The 17,650-nt window shown below is 48.6% G+C and overlaps 1 protein-coding gene across 6 annotated transcripts; it reads right to left on the bottom strand.

Moving 5' to 3' along the window:
- Positions 1 to 827: 827 nt before the first annotated feature.
- Positions 828 to 17,326, bottom strand: LOC144709678 (kinase superfamily with octicosapeptide/Phox/Bem1p domain-containing protein). Of its 6 annotated transcripts, none has more exons than XR_013583085.1 (10): positions 14,172 to 17,326; positions 13,968 to 14,072; positions 13,739 to 13,891; positions 13,381 to 13,544; positions 12,652 to 12,799; positions 11,690 to 11,812; positions 11,519 to 11,606; positions 10,612 to 10,799; positions 10,368 to 10,423; positions 828 to 975 (listed from the first exon to the last, which is right to left on the bottom strand). XR_013583085.1 is itself a non-coding variant. In XM_078583291.1 (9 exons), the coding sequence occupies exons 1-8, from the start codon at positions 16,380 to 16,382 to the stop codon at positions 10,633 to 10,635; spliced, it is 3,159 nt and encodes a 1,052-aa protein (XP_078439417.1). In that variant the 5' UTR covers positions 16,383 to 17,326; the 3' UTR covers positions 10,142 to 10,423; positions 10,612 to 10,632. The 6 variants fall into 6 exon arrangements, 1 of the variants encoding a protein (XP_078439417.1); XR_013583083.1 differs by having other exon boundaries at positions 10,512 to 10,799; positions 14,172 to 17,325; XR_013583084.1 differs by lacking the exon at positions 828 to 975 and adding an exon at positions 9,457 to 9,689 and having other exon boundaries at positions 10,512 to 10,799; positions 14,172 to 17,325.
- Between the last annotated feature and the right edge of the window lie 324 nt (positions 17,327 to 17,650).

Raw genomic sequence — 17,650 nt, forward strand, 5'->3', positions numbered from 1 at the left:
TATGTCTTTAGCTTAATTTTTTACTTCTTAAGATAGAAAAATTATGGTTATCCTTCCTTCTGAATTTTCATTTGTAGTCCATTCCTTAAGTTGCACTGTCGGAACCTGATTTCTATTGTAAAAAAATAGAGAACTAAGAGTAGGATAAGGAAATATCCAGTGTCTGTCTATGCAATGAGTTGGTGAATATCATTTTGTTATAAGAAGAGTTTGCATGCCTTACATGATATAAAGCTGAGGTAAGGGTGGGTACATTGTTTACACCTATGTTATGCAGCCACACATTCAAGCCCATTAAGTACTTTGGGTAACTACCCAATTAATTAGTCAGTTGCTAAGAAGAAAACAGGTTTGTATAGTTCCCATGACTTTAAGCCTTAAACTTCTACTGCAACACTTTATTGCATCACTAAGTTCCAATTAGTGTTTTAAACTTTTCAGCCTAATATAATATTCAATATTAACTTGTATACAAAATATTATTTCCTATGTGATTTAATTCATGCCACAAAGTCACAAATGCAACATAATTCAGTTAAGCTTTTCAAGCTCTGTCTATACCATAGGCAACCAGGGCCATTGTCACTGACCTCAATGGCATTTAAAATAGTTGAATCAAAATTTTATCTAAATAAAAATCAAATAAAAGTATCATAATCTGAGAATGAAACACCTAAATAATCTTATGCATTAGTAAATCAGATTTTCTTATAAAACATGCATACAACCTTACTTGATAATGATCTGTTCTATACCCTCTTACAATTGTACCCTTTAGCACAAAGGACGAAACCATCATTTAAGAAAAAAAATGAAAAAACTACCAGCCATAGAGATTTAATTAAACCATGACTTATATAACAAATTGGAATTATATTTCATAAGACATGATGATGTATACATTTGATAAGATTGGAGGCAGTCATCATCCACTTATGCTCATCACAGAGTATCGTAGCCTAGGTAAGTGCCAGCCTACGCAAGGAACAACAAACATTATCCTTCATGTTATTAACCCCGATGTGACAGTCGATGTGACGGTGATGAATGATGTTTAAGAAGCTCAAGAAAATGATGGACGATACTAGGAAATACTAATGATAGATAACATGACAGTGATAGAGGGTCTTGTATGGGTGACTTGACGGGATGCCCATCACAGATGACGGCAATGAAGGATTTTCAAATGTTGAAAGAAGGGAAACTAAAATTTTTCTGTTAAAAATAAAATAGGAGATCTGGTGAAATAAAAATTAAAAATTAAAATATTTACAAAATAAACTGTTAGTGAGAGGCCTCTCCTAGTGGGTCATGTTCTATAAACCCACTAGGCTCCCTCACTTATCACTAACTCATATTCTCCTCTCTCTCTCTCCTAGGGTATATATACCCCTCCTCATGTATATTCTAGTTAAGGAATTCATTCCTCTCCTTCCTCCAAGCCCTAGCATGGAGTTCAACATGGTATCAGAGCCAAGCTCTTGATCCCCATCTCTAGCCCTAAGCCTTTGTGCGGGCTTCTTCTTCTTCTTCTTCTTCTTCTTCTTCTTCTTCTTCTTCTTCCCTTCTTCTTCACCATCACCCTCTCAATCTGTTCTTTGCTCGCGGATCTCCTCTCCCTGCTTCCTTGATTTGGGAAAAGGGGGGGGGGGCATTTTTCGCTGCTGCCCGCGAGCAGCCGCCCGCGAACCGCCGCCCGCAAGCAGCCGCCCGCGAGCAGCGCCCGCAAGGAGCGCCCGCAAGGAGCGCCCGCGAGCAGCGCCCGCAAGGGGCGCCCGCGAACCGCCGCCCGCAAGCAGCCGCCCGCGAGCAGCGCCCGCGAGCAGCACCTGCAAGGAGCGCCCGCGTGACGCGCCCGCCAGCGCCACCGCTCGCGCACTGCCGCTCGCGAGCAGCGCCGCGAGCAGCGCCGCGACGAGCGCCGCGCGACGCGCCGCCAGCAGCCCGCAAGCAGCTGCCTCCCACAAGCAGCTGCCTGCGCGCGCAGCGCTGCGCGCAAGCCGCTGCCCGCAAGCAGCACCCGCGAGCAGCACCCGCAAGGAGAGCCCGGTGACGCGCCTGCCAGCGCCACCGCTCGCGCACTGCCGCCCGCGAGCAGCGCCCGCGAGCAGCACCCGCAAGGAGCGCCCGCGCGACGCGCCCGCCAGCGCCACCCGCTTGCGCACTGCCGCTCGCGAGCAGCGCCGCGAGCAGCGCCCGCCAGCGCCACCGCTCGCGCACTGCCGCTCGCGAGCAGCGCCCGCGAGCAGCGCCGCGACGAGCGCCCGCGCGACGCCCGCCAGCAGCCCGCAGCAGCTGCCTCCGCAGCAGCTGCCTGCGCGCGCAGCGCCGCGCGCAGCCGCCGCCGCAGCAGCGCCCGCGAGCAGCGCCCGCCAGCGCCACCGCTCGCGCACTGCGCTCGCGAGCAGCGCCGCGAGCAGCGCCGCGACGGAGCGCGCGCGACGCGCCCGCCAGCAGCCCGCAAGCAGCTGCCTCCCGCAAGCAGCTGCCTGCGCGCAGCGCCCGCGCGCAAGCCGCCGCCCGCAAGCAGCCGCCTGCGCGCCGCGCCCGCCAGCAACTACTGTCCGCCAGCAGTGTCGGACCGTGTTCGGTTCTTCGTTCGCTGCCGCTGCTGCTGTTTGCCGTCATGTCGACTACCTCCAGCATGGGCAGTGATCCGTCTGCATCCACCGCCCCGACGTCAACCCAAGCAGATTTCACCGCGGCTGACTTTGCCCGGGAACTCCCGTCGCCGAAAATCGGTGTTCCTCTCCCTCCGGCTCCGGATAACTGCCGTCTCAGTGCTCCGAACTTGATGTCGTGGCTGAAGTTCGTCGAGTACACTCTGCGCGGCCGTCTGCTCCAGAAACATCTCACCTGCCAGCCCCTCCCCGTCACGGACCCGCATTTCCCGGCCTGGAGTGCCGAGCAGTACTTCGTCCACTCCTGGCTCTTGACTCACACTCTCTCTCGGGAGGTCTATGACAAGTTCCTCCACCTGACGACTCCGCGGGAGATCTGGGAGCACGCCCGTCGCTACTGCGGGCATGATGCTGATGACTGGAAGATCTTTACTTTGGCCGAGCGGGCGAGTGCACTCCGACATGGCACCATGTCCATTATGGACTATAGCCTTGCCCACCAAGCCCTGTGGCGCGAGGTGGACTATTACATGCCGGGGGGGGATCCGAATTGCGTCGACCGCTGCCATGCTCTCAAGCTCCGCTACATGTCATTTCTCGACAAGCTGAATCCGGAATATGCGTATGTCCGGCGCCGGGCTCTTCACTCCCAGACTCTTCTTCCGGACTTCGATGGTCTGGTTAAGGAGTTGACGGAGGTTGAAAGCAGCCTTCGTCGTCAACGTCCGCTGCTGGACCTGCCTGCCGAGTCCCCCGGCGAGTGCTGCCCTCCTGTCCTCGCCCTACGGAGCAACCTCCTTGCTGCCCAAGCCTTCTTTGGGCTCGGGCACCGGTGGTTTGCTCCTCTGCGGCAAGCGAATCATCTTGAGGCCCGGTGCATCAAGAAATTTTTGGACAGTACCCGGGATCCGGAGGCCGCCCCCTCGTCGTCATCAGCTCCTGCCTCGTCGTCTCGCTGGTCCCGCAAAGCCAGAGCCCATCTTGCCCAGGTACCGGTCCCGTCGCCCTCTAGCTCCAGCCATCCAGCCATGACTAATGACCAGCTGACTGTCGAACTTGCCCGTATCAGCTCCCGGTGGCTGCCCTGCAGACCGCGTCTTCTTCGCAGCCTCACCGTGGCTCACTTCGGTGACTTCGTGCGTTCTTCCTTCCCAAGTCAGATCAGTGGTATTGTGGACACTCGGCCCTCCAAGCTCCCTTCGTTTCGGATACCACCGGGTGCTTGATCATCGGGCCACAGAGCATATGACCGTTCAACCACCGGTTTCTGTCTCTGGCGGCACCTTGGTGGTCGAGCTGTCCACACGGCGGGTGGGGACGGCCAGCGTGACTGGTATCGGGTTGATCCATGTGGATGGCCTTGGTATCATTCACAACGTCCTTCATGTTCCGTCCCTTCAGACCTTACTTATGTCACCGCGGCGACTCGTCGATGCGGTCCATTGCTCGTTCCACATTCAGTCGATGGGATCTTTTGACTGACAAGGTGGGGAAGACTTTGCGAATTAGGCGCTCGGATGGCCTCACGCTGTTGGGCGAGAGGCGGTCGGGGACCGGTGCAGCGGTGCTTGTTGTGATCGAGGACCAGCGCGGCAGCGACTTCTACTCACTCACCAGGCTCGGGCATCTGTCTTTCCATGCTTTGAAAAGACTTTTCCGACATTGTGTACTGGCTTGGACCTCTATTCTGTTGTTTGTGATGCATGCAAACTGGCGAAGCATCGCCGGGCCTCCTTCCCTCCGTCGACTTCTCCACGGTGATGTTCCCTTATATTGCATTCATAGCGATGTATGGGGTCCGTCGCGACAGGCCAGCCTGAAGGGACACCGGTGGTTGTTGATCTTTGTTGATGAGGCCACCCGTTACACGTGGACCTACTTGTTGCTGTCCAAGAGCGCCGTCTCCTCGACTGTTCAAGCCTTCTGCACCATGCTTCAGACTCAGTTTGGCCGGACTATTCAGCGGTTCCGGTCCGACAATGCGCGGGACTACGTCAACCAGGAGTTGGCCTCGTATTTCACCGCCCATGGGATTCTCCACGAGACGTCTTGCGTGGCGACGCCCGAGCAGAATGGCCTTGCCGAGCGGCGTATTGGGTATGTCACGTCGACTGCCCGCACTCTCCTGCTGGACTACCACGTCCGTGGACTTATTGGGGAAGCCGTTACGGCAGTACTCATCTCATCAACCGGCTGCCCACCCCGACCCTCGATTCAGCCCTCCGCTTGACCGGTCGTCGGCTGCCTTTCCCGCCGCGCAGCTCCGCACTCACCTTCTTCCCCACGTCTTTGGCTGCACGGCATATGTTCATGACACGACGCCCTCCCTGTCGAAGCTGGATGCCCGGGCGCTCAAATGCGTCTTTGTTGGCTACTCTTTGCTTCAGAAAGAGTATAAATGCTTTCATCCCTCTTCTCGTCGGTTTTTCGTCTCCGCCAATGTCACCTTCTCTGAATTTCAACCCTTCTTCTCTCCCTCATCTCCTCCGGCCCCCCACTTGGAGCCGGATCTGGTTCTGGAGCCCGCTGCTCCCTTTCCTCCCACTGTCGTCTCTCCTCCCACAGTCGTTCCACCCTCCTCTTCTTCTCCTCCACCGGTCGGCCTTCCTTCCTCACCCATTGCGCCTACTCCATTATCTTCCTCTCCCGAATCCTCGCTTCCTGCTTCCGCCCCCTCCCCGTCTGCTGAGTTCTCGCCTTCCTCTCTTCCGCCAGCCATTTCCGAGTCGTCTTCTTCTCCTGCTGACGATGACTCCCCTGACTTGCCTATCGCTTTGCGTAAAGGGGTCCTTGATGCACCCGCACTCCCCTTTACCCCCTCTCTCACTATCGCTCCTTCGCCAGGTTGAGTACTCCCTACCGCCTGTTTTTGACCCGCATCGACTCTGTCTTCGTTCCACGCGCTTAACCGATGCTATCGCTTGTCCTCATTGGAAAGCGGCGATGGATGAGGAGATGCGCGCCTTGCTCAAAAACCACACGTGGGATGTGGTTCCTCTCCCGCCCGGGAAGACGGCCGTCTCGTGCAAGTGGGTTCACACCCCCAAGCACAACGCCGATGACTCCCTGGAACGCCGCAAATCGCGGCTCGTGGCTCGTGGCTTCACTCAGTCCTATGGCGTCGACTACTTCGAGACATTTTCTCCGGTCGCGAAGATGGACACCGTCCGCCTCCTCCTGGCGCTAGCCGCTCATCATGGGTGGTTGATTCGCCAGTTCGACGTTAAGAACGCCTTCCTTCATGGCGATCTTACCGAGGAGGTCTACATGCATCATCCTCCGGGCTACCCTCTCGGGCCTCCGGGGACCGTCTGCCGACTGCGGAAGTCCTTGTATGGACTGAAGCAATCACCGCGGATGTGGTTCGGCCGCTTCAGCTCCGTCATGCGCGCCGAAGGGTACACCCAGAGCAATGGGGAAGCCACTCTCTTCTTCCGTCACGGCCCGGCCGGGGTCGCTATCCTGGTCGTTTATGTGGACGACATCCTGATCACCGGGTCGGACACTGCCGAAGCTTCACGCCTCAGCCGCTCCCTTGCCCGCGAGTTTGAGATCAAGACCCTTGGTCAGCTCCGGTACTTCTTGGGGCTCGAGGTGGCCTACTCGGCTCGTGGTATCTTCATCAGCCAGCAAAAATATACGGTGGACCTGCTGACTTTGACGGGTATGACCGACTGTGCTCTGTGAAGACCCCATCGACCCCCAACGTCAAGTTGGCGCCGAAGTGACTCTCGCGGTCAGCACCCATCAATATCAGCAGTTGGTGGGAAACTTCTCTATCTCGACCCACACGCGTCCCGACATCAGCTATGCGATTAGCCTTCTCGGTCAGTTCATGCATGCTCCGCATGATTCATCGTCGAGCAGCTCACCGGTGCTCGCGTACTGAAGGGCTGTCCCGGGAAGGGTTTACTCTTCCCCGGAGCTCGAGCCGATCGTAAAGGTATATCTGACGCTGACTATGCAGGCTCGGCGTGGACTACCGGTCTACCACCGGCCTTTGCATCTTTGTCTTGGGGCCTTGTGAGCTGGAAAAGCAGCAAGCAGGATCGTGTCTCCGTTCGAGTGCAGAGGCGGAATACCGGGCACTTGCGGATGGGGCCTCTGAGGCTCAGTGGATTCACGGGGTGCTCCGCGAACTTCGCGTCGAGTACACCCGTCCGATCCACTTTTATTGTGACAACAAATCGGCTATTGCCTTGGCTCAAAATCCGGGCCAGACGGGTCGCATCAAGCACATGGAGATCAACCGCTACTTCTTCAAGGAGCGGATGGACGAGGGCTTGTTCGACTTGTCTTTCGTGCCGTCATCCGACCAGGCGGCCGATGTTCTCACGAAGGGATTATCAAATCCTCTCCTTGTTCGTGCTACCTCCAAGCTTGGCATGGATGACATCCATACCTCGCTTGCGGGGGGCTGTTAGTGAGAGGCCTCTCCTAGTGGGTCATGTTCTATAAACCCACTAGGCTCCCTCACTTATCACTAACTCATATTCTCCTCTCTCTCTCTCCTAGGGTATATATACCCCTCCTCATGTATATTCTAGTTAAGGAATTCATTCCTCTCCTTCCTCCAAGCCCTAGCATGGAGTTCAACATAAACTATAATTTTTATGTACGAGGAAACAATAAAAAATATGACTTACATGAGTTTTAATAAAACGTTATGCTATTTTTAGATGATGATTCACTAAACCCACATGATGATATTCATGAAAACATGCATTATAGCAGACAAATATTTGTTTTGAGAATATAAATGATGACAAGTTCAGGCTATCAGTTGCCATTCACTTTGACCTTGGTCAAAGTGCATGAGATTGTCTTCCATTCCCTGATATTCACCATAGCAAAAAAAAATATTGAGGAAGACCGGAAAAGTAGAAATGTATTAAAATAAATTGAATTTTTTTATCAATTTATGAATTTAATATTAGAAAATTCCATAAATACCAGATATTTTAAATCTAAACTAATTGATTTTCTTCCAAGAATACTCACCCCCACTCTTGCAAGTCCAGAACAATATTTGCTGGTTTAGATGAAAAGTATATTTGATGGTACCAAGCCTTAATAGGCCTTTTACTAATTATAAAAATACAAAAAAAATAATGAGGGAAAGTTTCAAACACCCCCATCTATTTAAACACGAGGGGTTCAACACAAATTCTCTCATCCATTTGATTAATCCTAGTATGTGAGTCATTGTCTCTCTCTTCCATGTCCACAAACCTTCTAAAGATTGTTTTGAATTCCCAAAAGCTTTTAAGACAAGTCACTCAATATATAATAAAGCATGTGGTCCAGGTATAGTTAGATAATTCTATTTTTAAAAAAAATTCAAAGAATTAGATGATTTCAAAATGCATGCAACGCATAAGACTTTTTCATTGTACTACATTTTTAAATTATAAAAATAAAATACAAATATTGGATTTATATCCTACAAAATCATATAAATTTGAAATTGGATATAATCTCCAAATTACTACGCTTTTATATGTGAATCGACATATATAGGATAAATTTAACGCTGAATTCCAAAAAAAAATCATAGATCATGAATCCTTATTTGTTTTAAAGTCTGGGGACATCTCGCTACCAGTTTGCTAGGAGTGGCAGATCTGCACACACTCTCAGCGGCGTGAGCAACCAACATTACGCTGCATGTGCGGCAGCCAACATACCCGGCTATCCCCAAAAAGGATGACTTACGTAGACTCGATCTTAGTCTTGCACGACATCAATGCTGATGTGGGTAGGGAGACCATGTGGTTGGTTTTTTTTTTTTGAATGCGGGCCGATCGGGTCGGTCCAACCCATCACACCCGTCTGTCGGGTTGTTCGGTCCGAGACGTCGCACGGAGCAATCGTATCAGTCCCTTGTACCCGTCCCGTGACACTGCGGCTTCAGTTGGGTCGGGGAGGGTCGGGGAGGGTCGGGACGGGTCCGGAATGGTCGGGTCGGGTCGGGTCAGGTCCGGTCCGGTCCGGTCGCGTCGGGTCAGGTCCGGTCCGGTTGGGTCGGGACCGGTCGGGTCGTGACCGGTCGGTCGGGTCGGGCCGCGTCCGGTCGGTTTGGTCGGGTCCAGTCGGGTCGGGTCAGGTTGGGTCGGGTCGGGTCCGATCCAATCCGGTCCGGTCTGGTCGGGCTGGGCCGGGTTGCACCAGACCCATCGTACGGGTGCCTCGCATCGCATTCCTTGTACCCCTCCCTTAACTTATTGCCCCTCTAGTGAACCACGATGCCATGACACCTTGCGGGTTGGGAGACCATGCGGTTGATTCCAGGAAGGTAACCAATCAGGATGACGCTTGGTTGGCTTTTCTCTACAAATTTGATGTAAGATCAACTGCCAATGCGTAGGCCACAATGGCATGTTGCTGAGATTCGTAAATTCTCTTGGCAATACTACATGGTATTCCCTCTCAAGGATTTTTTTTGCACTGGTTGAGGTTGATTGACTTTGATCAAAAGATCAAGGACGGTGTGCGGCTTAACTGCAGGACAACAACCCCCTTATCAATTTCAGGGATCGAAAACATTTTTGATGCATAATATGAAGATGGCTGATGAAGATGGGACATGACTTGGTGACATATCGCTAATCCAAATTAATGATATACATGGTTTCATAAAGGACCTTAAAATATTCATAAATATAGAGGTTTCCACATCATCCATTCCTAAATTAATCACCACAGCTTCTCCATTAGGATTCCAAAGCTCGTTTTGTTATCGACTTTCTATTTATCTCCATCCAGGTTTGTTATTGGTTACGTATAAGTGGGAACATAAATATGAATGAGGTAACCAAGTATCAGATCAACCAAATTAAACAAATAATGGCTCAAGATCATCTTATTCATTGGGAATTGATAAGGGAAAAAAAGAAGACATCAACAGTGGGCTTTCTGCCTCCAACGGTAATTACCCAAAATTACAAGTCTTGTATTAAGAAGGTAAATTGCAAGTCATGTTGTTCAACTTTCTCTCTGCCCAAAGTTTGTTAAATGCCAGCACTTTGGAAATCCAGGTCATATACAAAGCTCCTCTCCCAAAGATAACTGAATGCCACATCAGCTTTCTATATTGAACACTATCCGTATTTCCATATAACCTATAAAATCTAGAAATGGAGCTAATAATAAAGATGGCTCAGAGAGTAAATATCCTCACCAAAAGCTTATTATTAAAAGTCACATCTGCTACCTTTACCCAACTCCTGTGTAATTCCACATCATCATATTTAAAATGGGAGCCCTTTGAAGAAATGATTGAGTGATAAAATTATCCAATCTCAAAGCTTATTGAAGGCCACATTTATTATCTAAACCCTAGTAATTTCCTAGTGCATAAGATCTTCAAAGTGAAACACTACGCTACTTCTTCGTTCCCGATCTCGCGCCTTTGTCAAAACCAAAGGCGCAAGTTTAAGGGCGCCGCCGCCTCTAGGAGCGGGTGCAAAAGAAGTTAATTTATGAACCAATAAAGGAGAGAAAATATCCTACCCAGAAACTTACTGAAGGCCACATTTACTTTCAATGTAAACGTTCTGCAATACATTAAATAGAAAGGGAACCAACAATAAAACGATTTAGAGAGAAAGTTCTCCCAAAACTTATTAAAGACCACATCTGCTTTCTACATCAAAGCCTGGAGGTATTTCTACACGACATAAGATCTACAAAGGGAGACCACAGTAAAAATGTTTGATAAAACGAAGGTTCTCCTCTATAACTTACCTGTAAACATATATGTACACCAAAACCACTCGAAGAATCAACCAGACTCCAAACTCCTGCAGGGAAGCAAGCGTCTAAGGATCAGAAACCCTAATTCCATGAGAAACCCAAGGGGGTCTGAAGAATCAACGGCAGAGAACCCACCTAACCGGAGAGGAACCATCTCCCCCGTCGGATCATCGAACAACAAAAATTGATGATAACAGCGGGAAATTCGGAAAAAAGAAGAAGAATATATACATACTGTCTTCACTGTACGCAGCCTTCACTTAACGTTGACTGTCGCCGCCAACTTCCTCAGCCTCTGGGAGACCTCAGAGAATGGGGGGCGGTCAACGGGGTTCGTTGACCAGCAGGTCTCCATAAGTGCCTTCCATTCTGGGTCGCACCATGTTGGGATAGTTGGCCTAAGAGTGTTGTTCACAATCCCGCCTGGGAAGATAACCATAATTGACATAAATTTTCAATAACTAAAGTCATATGTATAGTCCTTCTGAATAAATCAAATGAATTATGAGGGCATCATATTGTAAAAGAAATAATTTTAAGTCAAAAGAAAGAAAATATGAAGCTGGAATGTCTCGAGAAGAGCACCCAACAAAGTCAACTTGTCTGATCGCGCCAATTACATGGAAATTTTGTATTTTTTTTTGGTCAGCTGCGTGCACGAAAGTCTTTTTTTTCTTGCTTTGGCCGGATAAAGAAAATATCCTCAATTTTTGTCAGTGGAAGGTATGGAACATTTACTTTTTCTCTTTGCTCTGAAGAATTTTTCGATAATTTATACAAGTAATCGAGGCTTCTAGATAAATAAAATAAAGAAACTAAGTTCACGACTATAACCTTCTGTAAGTTTCCAATCCTATCTTAGATGATTTATAAAATCAATAGTTTAACATAAATTTAAAAAACATTTAACAAATGACAAATCAAAATTTAAAGCCCAGGAAAAGAAACCCGGAGCCAGCATGATTATAGATAAAGATGCAAAAGGTTTCACTTTTCTGTTTGCGCAACTAAGAGGGAAAATTGCAGGTTTTTAAATGAACTGCAAACATGATAAAAAAAATTCACGTCTTTAAGAAATTGAAAAAAATCTCAATTTTGTTCAATTGTTGCACAAAAATGTATTTGTGTTGAGGTGTACTCACCAATTATTGATGCGCTATGCATGTCTGCGTAAGGTTCTTCCCCAGTGAGCAGCTCCCACAAAACAATGCCGAATGAGTAAACATCGATCTAAAAACAGAATACCAAACAAATAAGCAAAAATAAACTTGAAGAACCATGTTGGTCTGGGTTGTGGTTCTGAAGTCTTTTACCTTCTCACAAACCATGTTGGTCTTCCCTGAAAGAAGCTCCGGTGCCATCCATGGCAAGGTCCCGCGCAAGCCACCCGACACAAGAGTCTTCTGCTTGACTTTTGACAGACCCAGATCTCCAATCTGAGCATAAATGGAGCAATGTCAAATGACAACAATTTCAGGATCTGAAAATGTTTTTTTCTTATAAAGCTTTGCTTTTACAACAAAATATATTTTCTTATGAAGCTCGGAGGAAAGGGAAGTTTGTTTACCCTTATCGTTCAACAACTAACCCAGCTAATTGAGGATTGATTCTTGTACGTTGGATTGAAATACTATACATGACCTATGATCGATTGATGATGCGACCAAATATGGATAGGTTTGATAAATGATCAGATTTGATGGGTCAATCCGATTATTTGTTCCCGATCTCGATCAGATCAAACCATCAGTATGATATTTGTGAAATTGTGTGACGCATCTTTTAAAAGCACACATTTAAAAAAACAACCCTCTGCTGCTGGACATGAATCCACTCTTTGGATTTCGCTTCAGGTGAGGTTTGGCGAGTTTAAATGATGCTATTAATCTTTTATTTTTGAAAAGTGATTCTATTAATCTTTCAATCTTTCAATACGATAGACTGAATAAATCAGATCAGTCAAAACGGCAATCTAATAAATTAGATAGGGGGGGGACTTTGGTCCTGCTCGCCATGTCATTTTATTTTTATTTTTTGAATTGAGAGATCAAAACTGGTTGAATACCAATTTTTGGTCCGATAAGATTGGCCTTTGGATCCGATCAAGATTGGCCCAACTTGCTTTCAACTAACCTAAGGACCCAAAGAAATAAACATGCTTTAAAATTTAATTTCCTTCAAACATTAAATATGTATTACTAAATTTCTGCAATTACACCCGTATTTCAGAAGGTATACGTAATAGATAAAGAAACTCTGTGTGAATCCAACTAACCTTGCAGACAGGTCGATGAGGGTCCCTCATGTTGACGAGTAGGTTTTCACATTTGAGGTCAAAGTGGACAATGTTTTTCCCGTGGAGATATTCCATGCCAAAAGCAGCATCCATGGCAATGATGATTCTTTTACGGCGATCTATGGTTCTGGTAGTAAATAATGACAATCAATGTCAGACAGCTGCGAGGATGGTGAAGAGAGGGGAAGTCTAGAGAAGGGTTCGGCAACAGGATGAGACCCAGATCATGGAGGACGCGATAGAACAGTTAAAGGCCTGATGGATTTTGATTGGACGGCAGCGGCCACTTCAAACACCTTCCATCCAGGGCCGAGAATTGCTAAAAATTATGATAGGAGCAATCGGATCGGTCAGCTGATAAGATCACCGTCACCCTCTGATGCTCTCTCTCCAGGAGTACAGTCAGTTCATGATCAGACATGACTGATTGATCATAATTTTACAGTAATCGTCAATTTTAATTATGATCTGCGGCATCATGATTGATCAGATTGTACGATCACGATAGGGTAGGATGTAATGACCAAGATCAGGCGAATCAGATTGGTTAGTCCTGATCGATCAGACCACTATCTGGCCTAAATTTGTGATCAGGTCTGGAATCAAATCTGATTCCCAAACCCAAGGCATAACGGGAAATGCCTTGTACTGTCCTGGCATCCCCGACCGAGACGCTGCGAACCCTATCTCTTGATTACATAATAATACCTGTCTTTCTTCTGTAAAACTTGTTTCAGAGATCCATTGACCATGAACTCAGTCACAGTTGCCAGGCTGCCATCAGGTCCATCCCGGACAACACCGTAGAATGAAACAACATTGGGATGATGGACCGAACTCAGAATTAAAGCTTCTTTCCAAAAATCTGCTATCTGTGAAAAGATAAGCAACCAAAGAGAAAGTTTTATTTGAATGAATGAAACAATAAGTGGATTGATCCCAAGAACCAAGCATCGGAAATAACAGGAGATCAGTTGACAGTCGGATAAAGAAGGGAGACAAGCGAGAGAGTTGTGACAATTTTGGCATCAATTTCTTTTTTAAATCAAGAGTTAATGAGACTTACCAAACGTTTCCTCTCCGAAGGCTTCCCGGCAAAACAGCTTGCTTTTATTCTTTTTATTGCAACATCTGAGCCTTTCCACTTGCCGTGGTAGACAGATCCATAAGTTCCACAGCCCAGCTCCCGGATTTCTTCTAAATCTGAGTTTCTAATTGTCTGCGGATAAGAATCAAAGGGAAACAAATTGTTAAATGGAAAGAATTTGAATATAAATGATAAACTAAATGCAGACCTGCAGCCCTTTTGATAGAGCCTCCTCCTCTTCCACCGTTAACTCAATCTTAGAAATGGCGGGCTCATCCGCTTCCATGTCAGCATCAAGTTCTTCTTGGGTAGGCTGCACAAAGGAATGTTATTTCTAATTCTGGGGGTGTTTAAGTTGGTTAGCGTAGCTCATATCATTTTTTTTTCCTTCACTATTGAACTCATAGCTCACCATCGGTTCTGAGTTGGAAAGTGAAACTCCTCTATCAACAAGCTCCTTTGTTGGACTTACATCTGCCATCTCTTGAACTGTTTCCCTGGCCTTTCCTGCATCCTCAAGGTTGATAACCTTGACCGAAGCAATGAAGTCTGGTGGCAAGTTAGAGCATTTTTTTGAATCTGTAGTTTTGGAGTTAGCTTCTTCCGAAGAAATTTCTTTTTTCAGCGCCACAGACTTCCGTGGGTCAAGTTTCATGTCCTGTTCATCCTCCGAAGGAATCTTGACTGGCTTAGATTCTACAGATGCTTTCGCAAGGGACATCTGATGAGATTTATCCGGCAATCGGAAGCCATTAACGACATCACGAGAGGGCTCTGGATTTCGAACAGTTGGATCCCCAACATTAGAGAGAGGATATGTAATCCTCGGCAGGTCTTTCTTGGGCTGGAAAAAATCAGGAAAAAACTGATGCTTGCTCTCCTTATTGACCATATGAAACTCGGGATTCAATGCTTTTCCACTGTAATAGTTATCATGTGTTGCAGGCCCATTCGTTGGAAACACTTTGTTCTTACGATTAGTACCATGCACATTCCAACTAGTAGGCATCTGGTCGTTCACATCTTTTGGGATTCTGACCTGAGATGTTCCATTAGATGGGAGTTGAAGCATTGACCCTGGTTCTTCGTAGGTAGGGCTTGTACCAAGAGCCGTCCTGCTAAAACTAGAAACTGGAGGGGGGCCTTGAGCCCTTTGGAATGGAGGGTCTGAAACATGCATAGGATTGACTCCATAATGAATTCCCCCATCATCGACTCTCGACAACGGTACGTGGCTCCCGATACCAGGCGCATGGTGGTCGTGGATCACTTCACCAGAATGAACATAATTGCGGTTGGAAGGCATCATGTGCAGCTCATAATAGTTTCCATGATGATGAGGAAAATTTGAGCCATTTCTATCAACTGGAAATCTTTCAGCGTAATGCAATCTAGGGTCTTCAAGATGATGATTCAGTTGATGCTGCTGGACGAACCGGCCTCTCTCTTGACCATGAACTTCACCTGGATAGACATGATGATGATCCAAGCTGGGATTGTCTCTGAAGAGAACACAGTCCGGGTATGCGGCGCCAGGCACTCGGCAAGCAAAATCACCTTCTGGGTTCAAGTGATCGAGATGAGTCTGCCATTGATTCCAGTGGCCATCATGAAACCGAGCTTCAGGAGTTGTCAACTGGGCCCTCCTCAAAGCCATCATGCAGTGCTCACACCGATTATTAGGCTCACATACCGCATGAACATGGCCCAAATTCCCCGGAAATCCAGCCTTCTCTCCCAAAACACCGCTGGGAGGCAGCCAGACCATACTCTCCACAAAGCCAGGATGGTGAGGGGAGTGCTGGGTCGGAGTCTGCCTTGCAAATTCCTCTGAAATTCTCTCACTGGGCTCTCCGAAAGCCGGGTGATGCGGCCTCAAAGACGACGACGGCGACAGCGGCAATGGCAATTCCAAAGGATCATGGATCAAGTGATGCGCCGGAGCGCGATAAACCGGGCTCCTCGGCCCCTCTGCATCGCTGAATCTCTGCCCAACAGAAGCCTGGTGAGGGATATTCAACCGGCGCATCGAAGCTTCAATTCCTCGGTGGCTGGAGAACTGATCACTGACCCCAAAACTTCTCAAATCCGCCATTGATCCTCCTTCAAACGTCGGCTTCCCATCAATCAAGCTGTTCAAGGCATCAACATACCTCCTCTCAGTCTCCCGTTCATCGGAGGAATCGAACTGGCCGCCCGCCGGCGAGCTCGAGGAAGCCCCGCTGTCGTGATCAGGATGAGAGAAGAGGAAGATCCTCAATCTGGTGAACCCATCGCCGCCAGCTCCAAGTTTATCGTACTCTTCCATCATGTTCGTGACATCGTCGTCGTTCACGACTGAAATCAGGGCGTCGAGATCTTCATCGGGTTGCTGGTACTTCAACGACCAGGCTCCATCGAAGAGATCCCTCATCCGGAGCATGAGTTCTTCGTAGGTGACGTCTCGAGGCACGCTGACAATCCTCGTCTCGCCGCCGACGTAGCGAAGCTTGCCGTCCAAAGGCCGCGGCAGAATGCTGCCCCCAAAGCTGCACAAGAACTTGACCCGGCGGAGTTCATCAGACTGCAGAGACGAAGAAAACGCGGAGAAAGCAGCGTCCGAAGGGGATTCCATCATCCCCATCCGATCAATTCCGAAATCCTCAGATCAGCTTTCCAACGAACCCTAGAACCGCCATATCCGCCAAGAACAAGCCTTAGAACCGCCACATCCCCCGAGAACAGGCCATCACAGATTGCACCACTCTGGAAATAGAAAAATCCCGATCCAATCCAGACGCGATCCAAGCCTGATTCAATCCGCCTCGGACAAGCCACGGATCTAGATTACAACTCCGGAAATAGAAAATTCCTAATCCAAACCTATCGCGATTCAAGCCTGATTTAATCCGCCTCGGACAAGTCCTAGAACCGCCGTATCCCCCAAGAACAGGCCTCGGATCGAGATTACAACTCCGGAAATAGAAAAATCCTGATTCAAACCTGACGCGATCCAAGCCTTTTTCTAAAACCAATCCGGCTGATTCAATCCGACTCGGACGAGCCCTAGAACGGCCACATCCCCGAAGAACAGGCCACGGAACGAGATTACAACTCCGGAGATGGAAAAATACTGATCCAAACCTAACGCGATCCAAGCCTTTTTCTAAGACCAATACGGCTGATCCAATCAGCCACGGACGAGCCCTAGAACCGCCATATCCGCCAAGAACAGGCCGCGGATCGAGATTACCACTCTGGAAACAGAAAAATCCGGATCCGGCTGATGAAAACCTAGCATGATCGGCAAGAAACCGATCAGAAGGCCGAAAAATTCCGGGAAAAAAACACAACCTCCGGATCTTCCTCCTCCGCGACGGCGATCTTCGGCGGCGATTGCGCGATCAGAAGAGAGGATCGATCGAAGGGAAGATCGGAGGCGAAGATCGAAGAGCAGATCGAAGGGGATCGCCGAGGCGCGATGTGAACGGGAGAGGACGCCATTCCTCCCCCTCTCCGCTCCACCCCCCCTTCTTTCCTCCCGCGGTGGGCCCGTCCCCACCGCCACGTGGCTGCCACGTGGCCACGATTTCCGCCCACAACCGCCGCTTCGATTTTATCTTCCCACCCGCGCTTTTCCCGCGTTTTCAAGAAAATCCGGTGGATTAGTGGTCGGCCTGAGCCGTGGACCCTCCCCTCGGGATCACCGTTTCCACGGCCGGATTCGCGCCACGACAGTTTGATCTGTGATATCACGGAATGTTCAATTATTTGTTTCATCTGTGATATCCGGGACGTGACGGGACGGATGACGTGTGGTGACGGGCAGGGATGCAACGAGAAGTTTGACATGTCTCGCGTCCCGTCACACGTCCTAGGATTTTAGAAAAATCCGTCACATTTGCATCATGT

The sequence above is a fragment of the Wolffia australiana genome, chromosome 11, assembly GCF_029677425.1.
Source record: "Wolffia australiana isolate 7733 chromosome 11, ASM2967742v1".
In the NCBI taxonomy this organism is placed as follows: Eukaryota; Viridiplantae; Streptophyta; class Magnoliopsida; order Alismatales; family Araceae; genus Wolffia; species Wolffia australiana.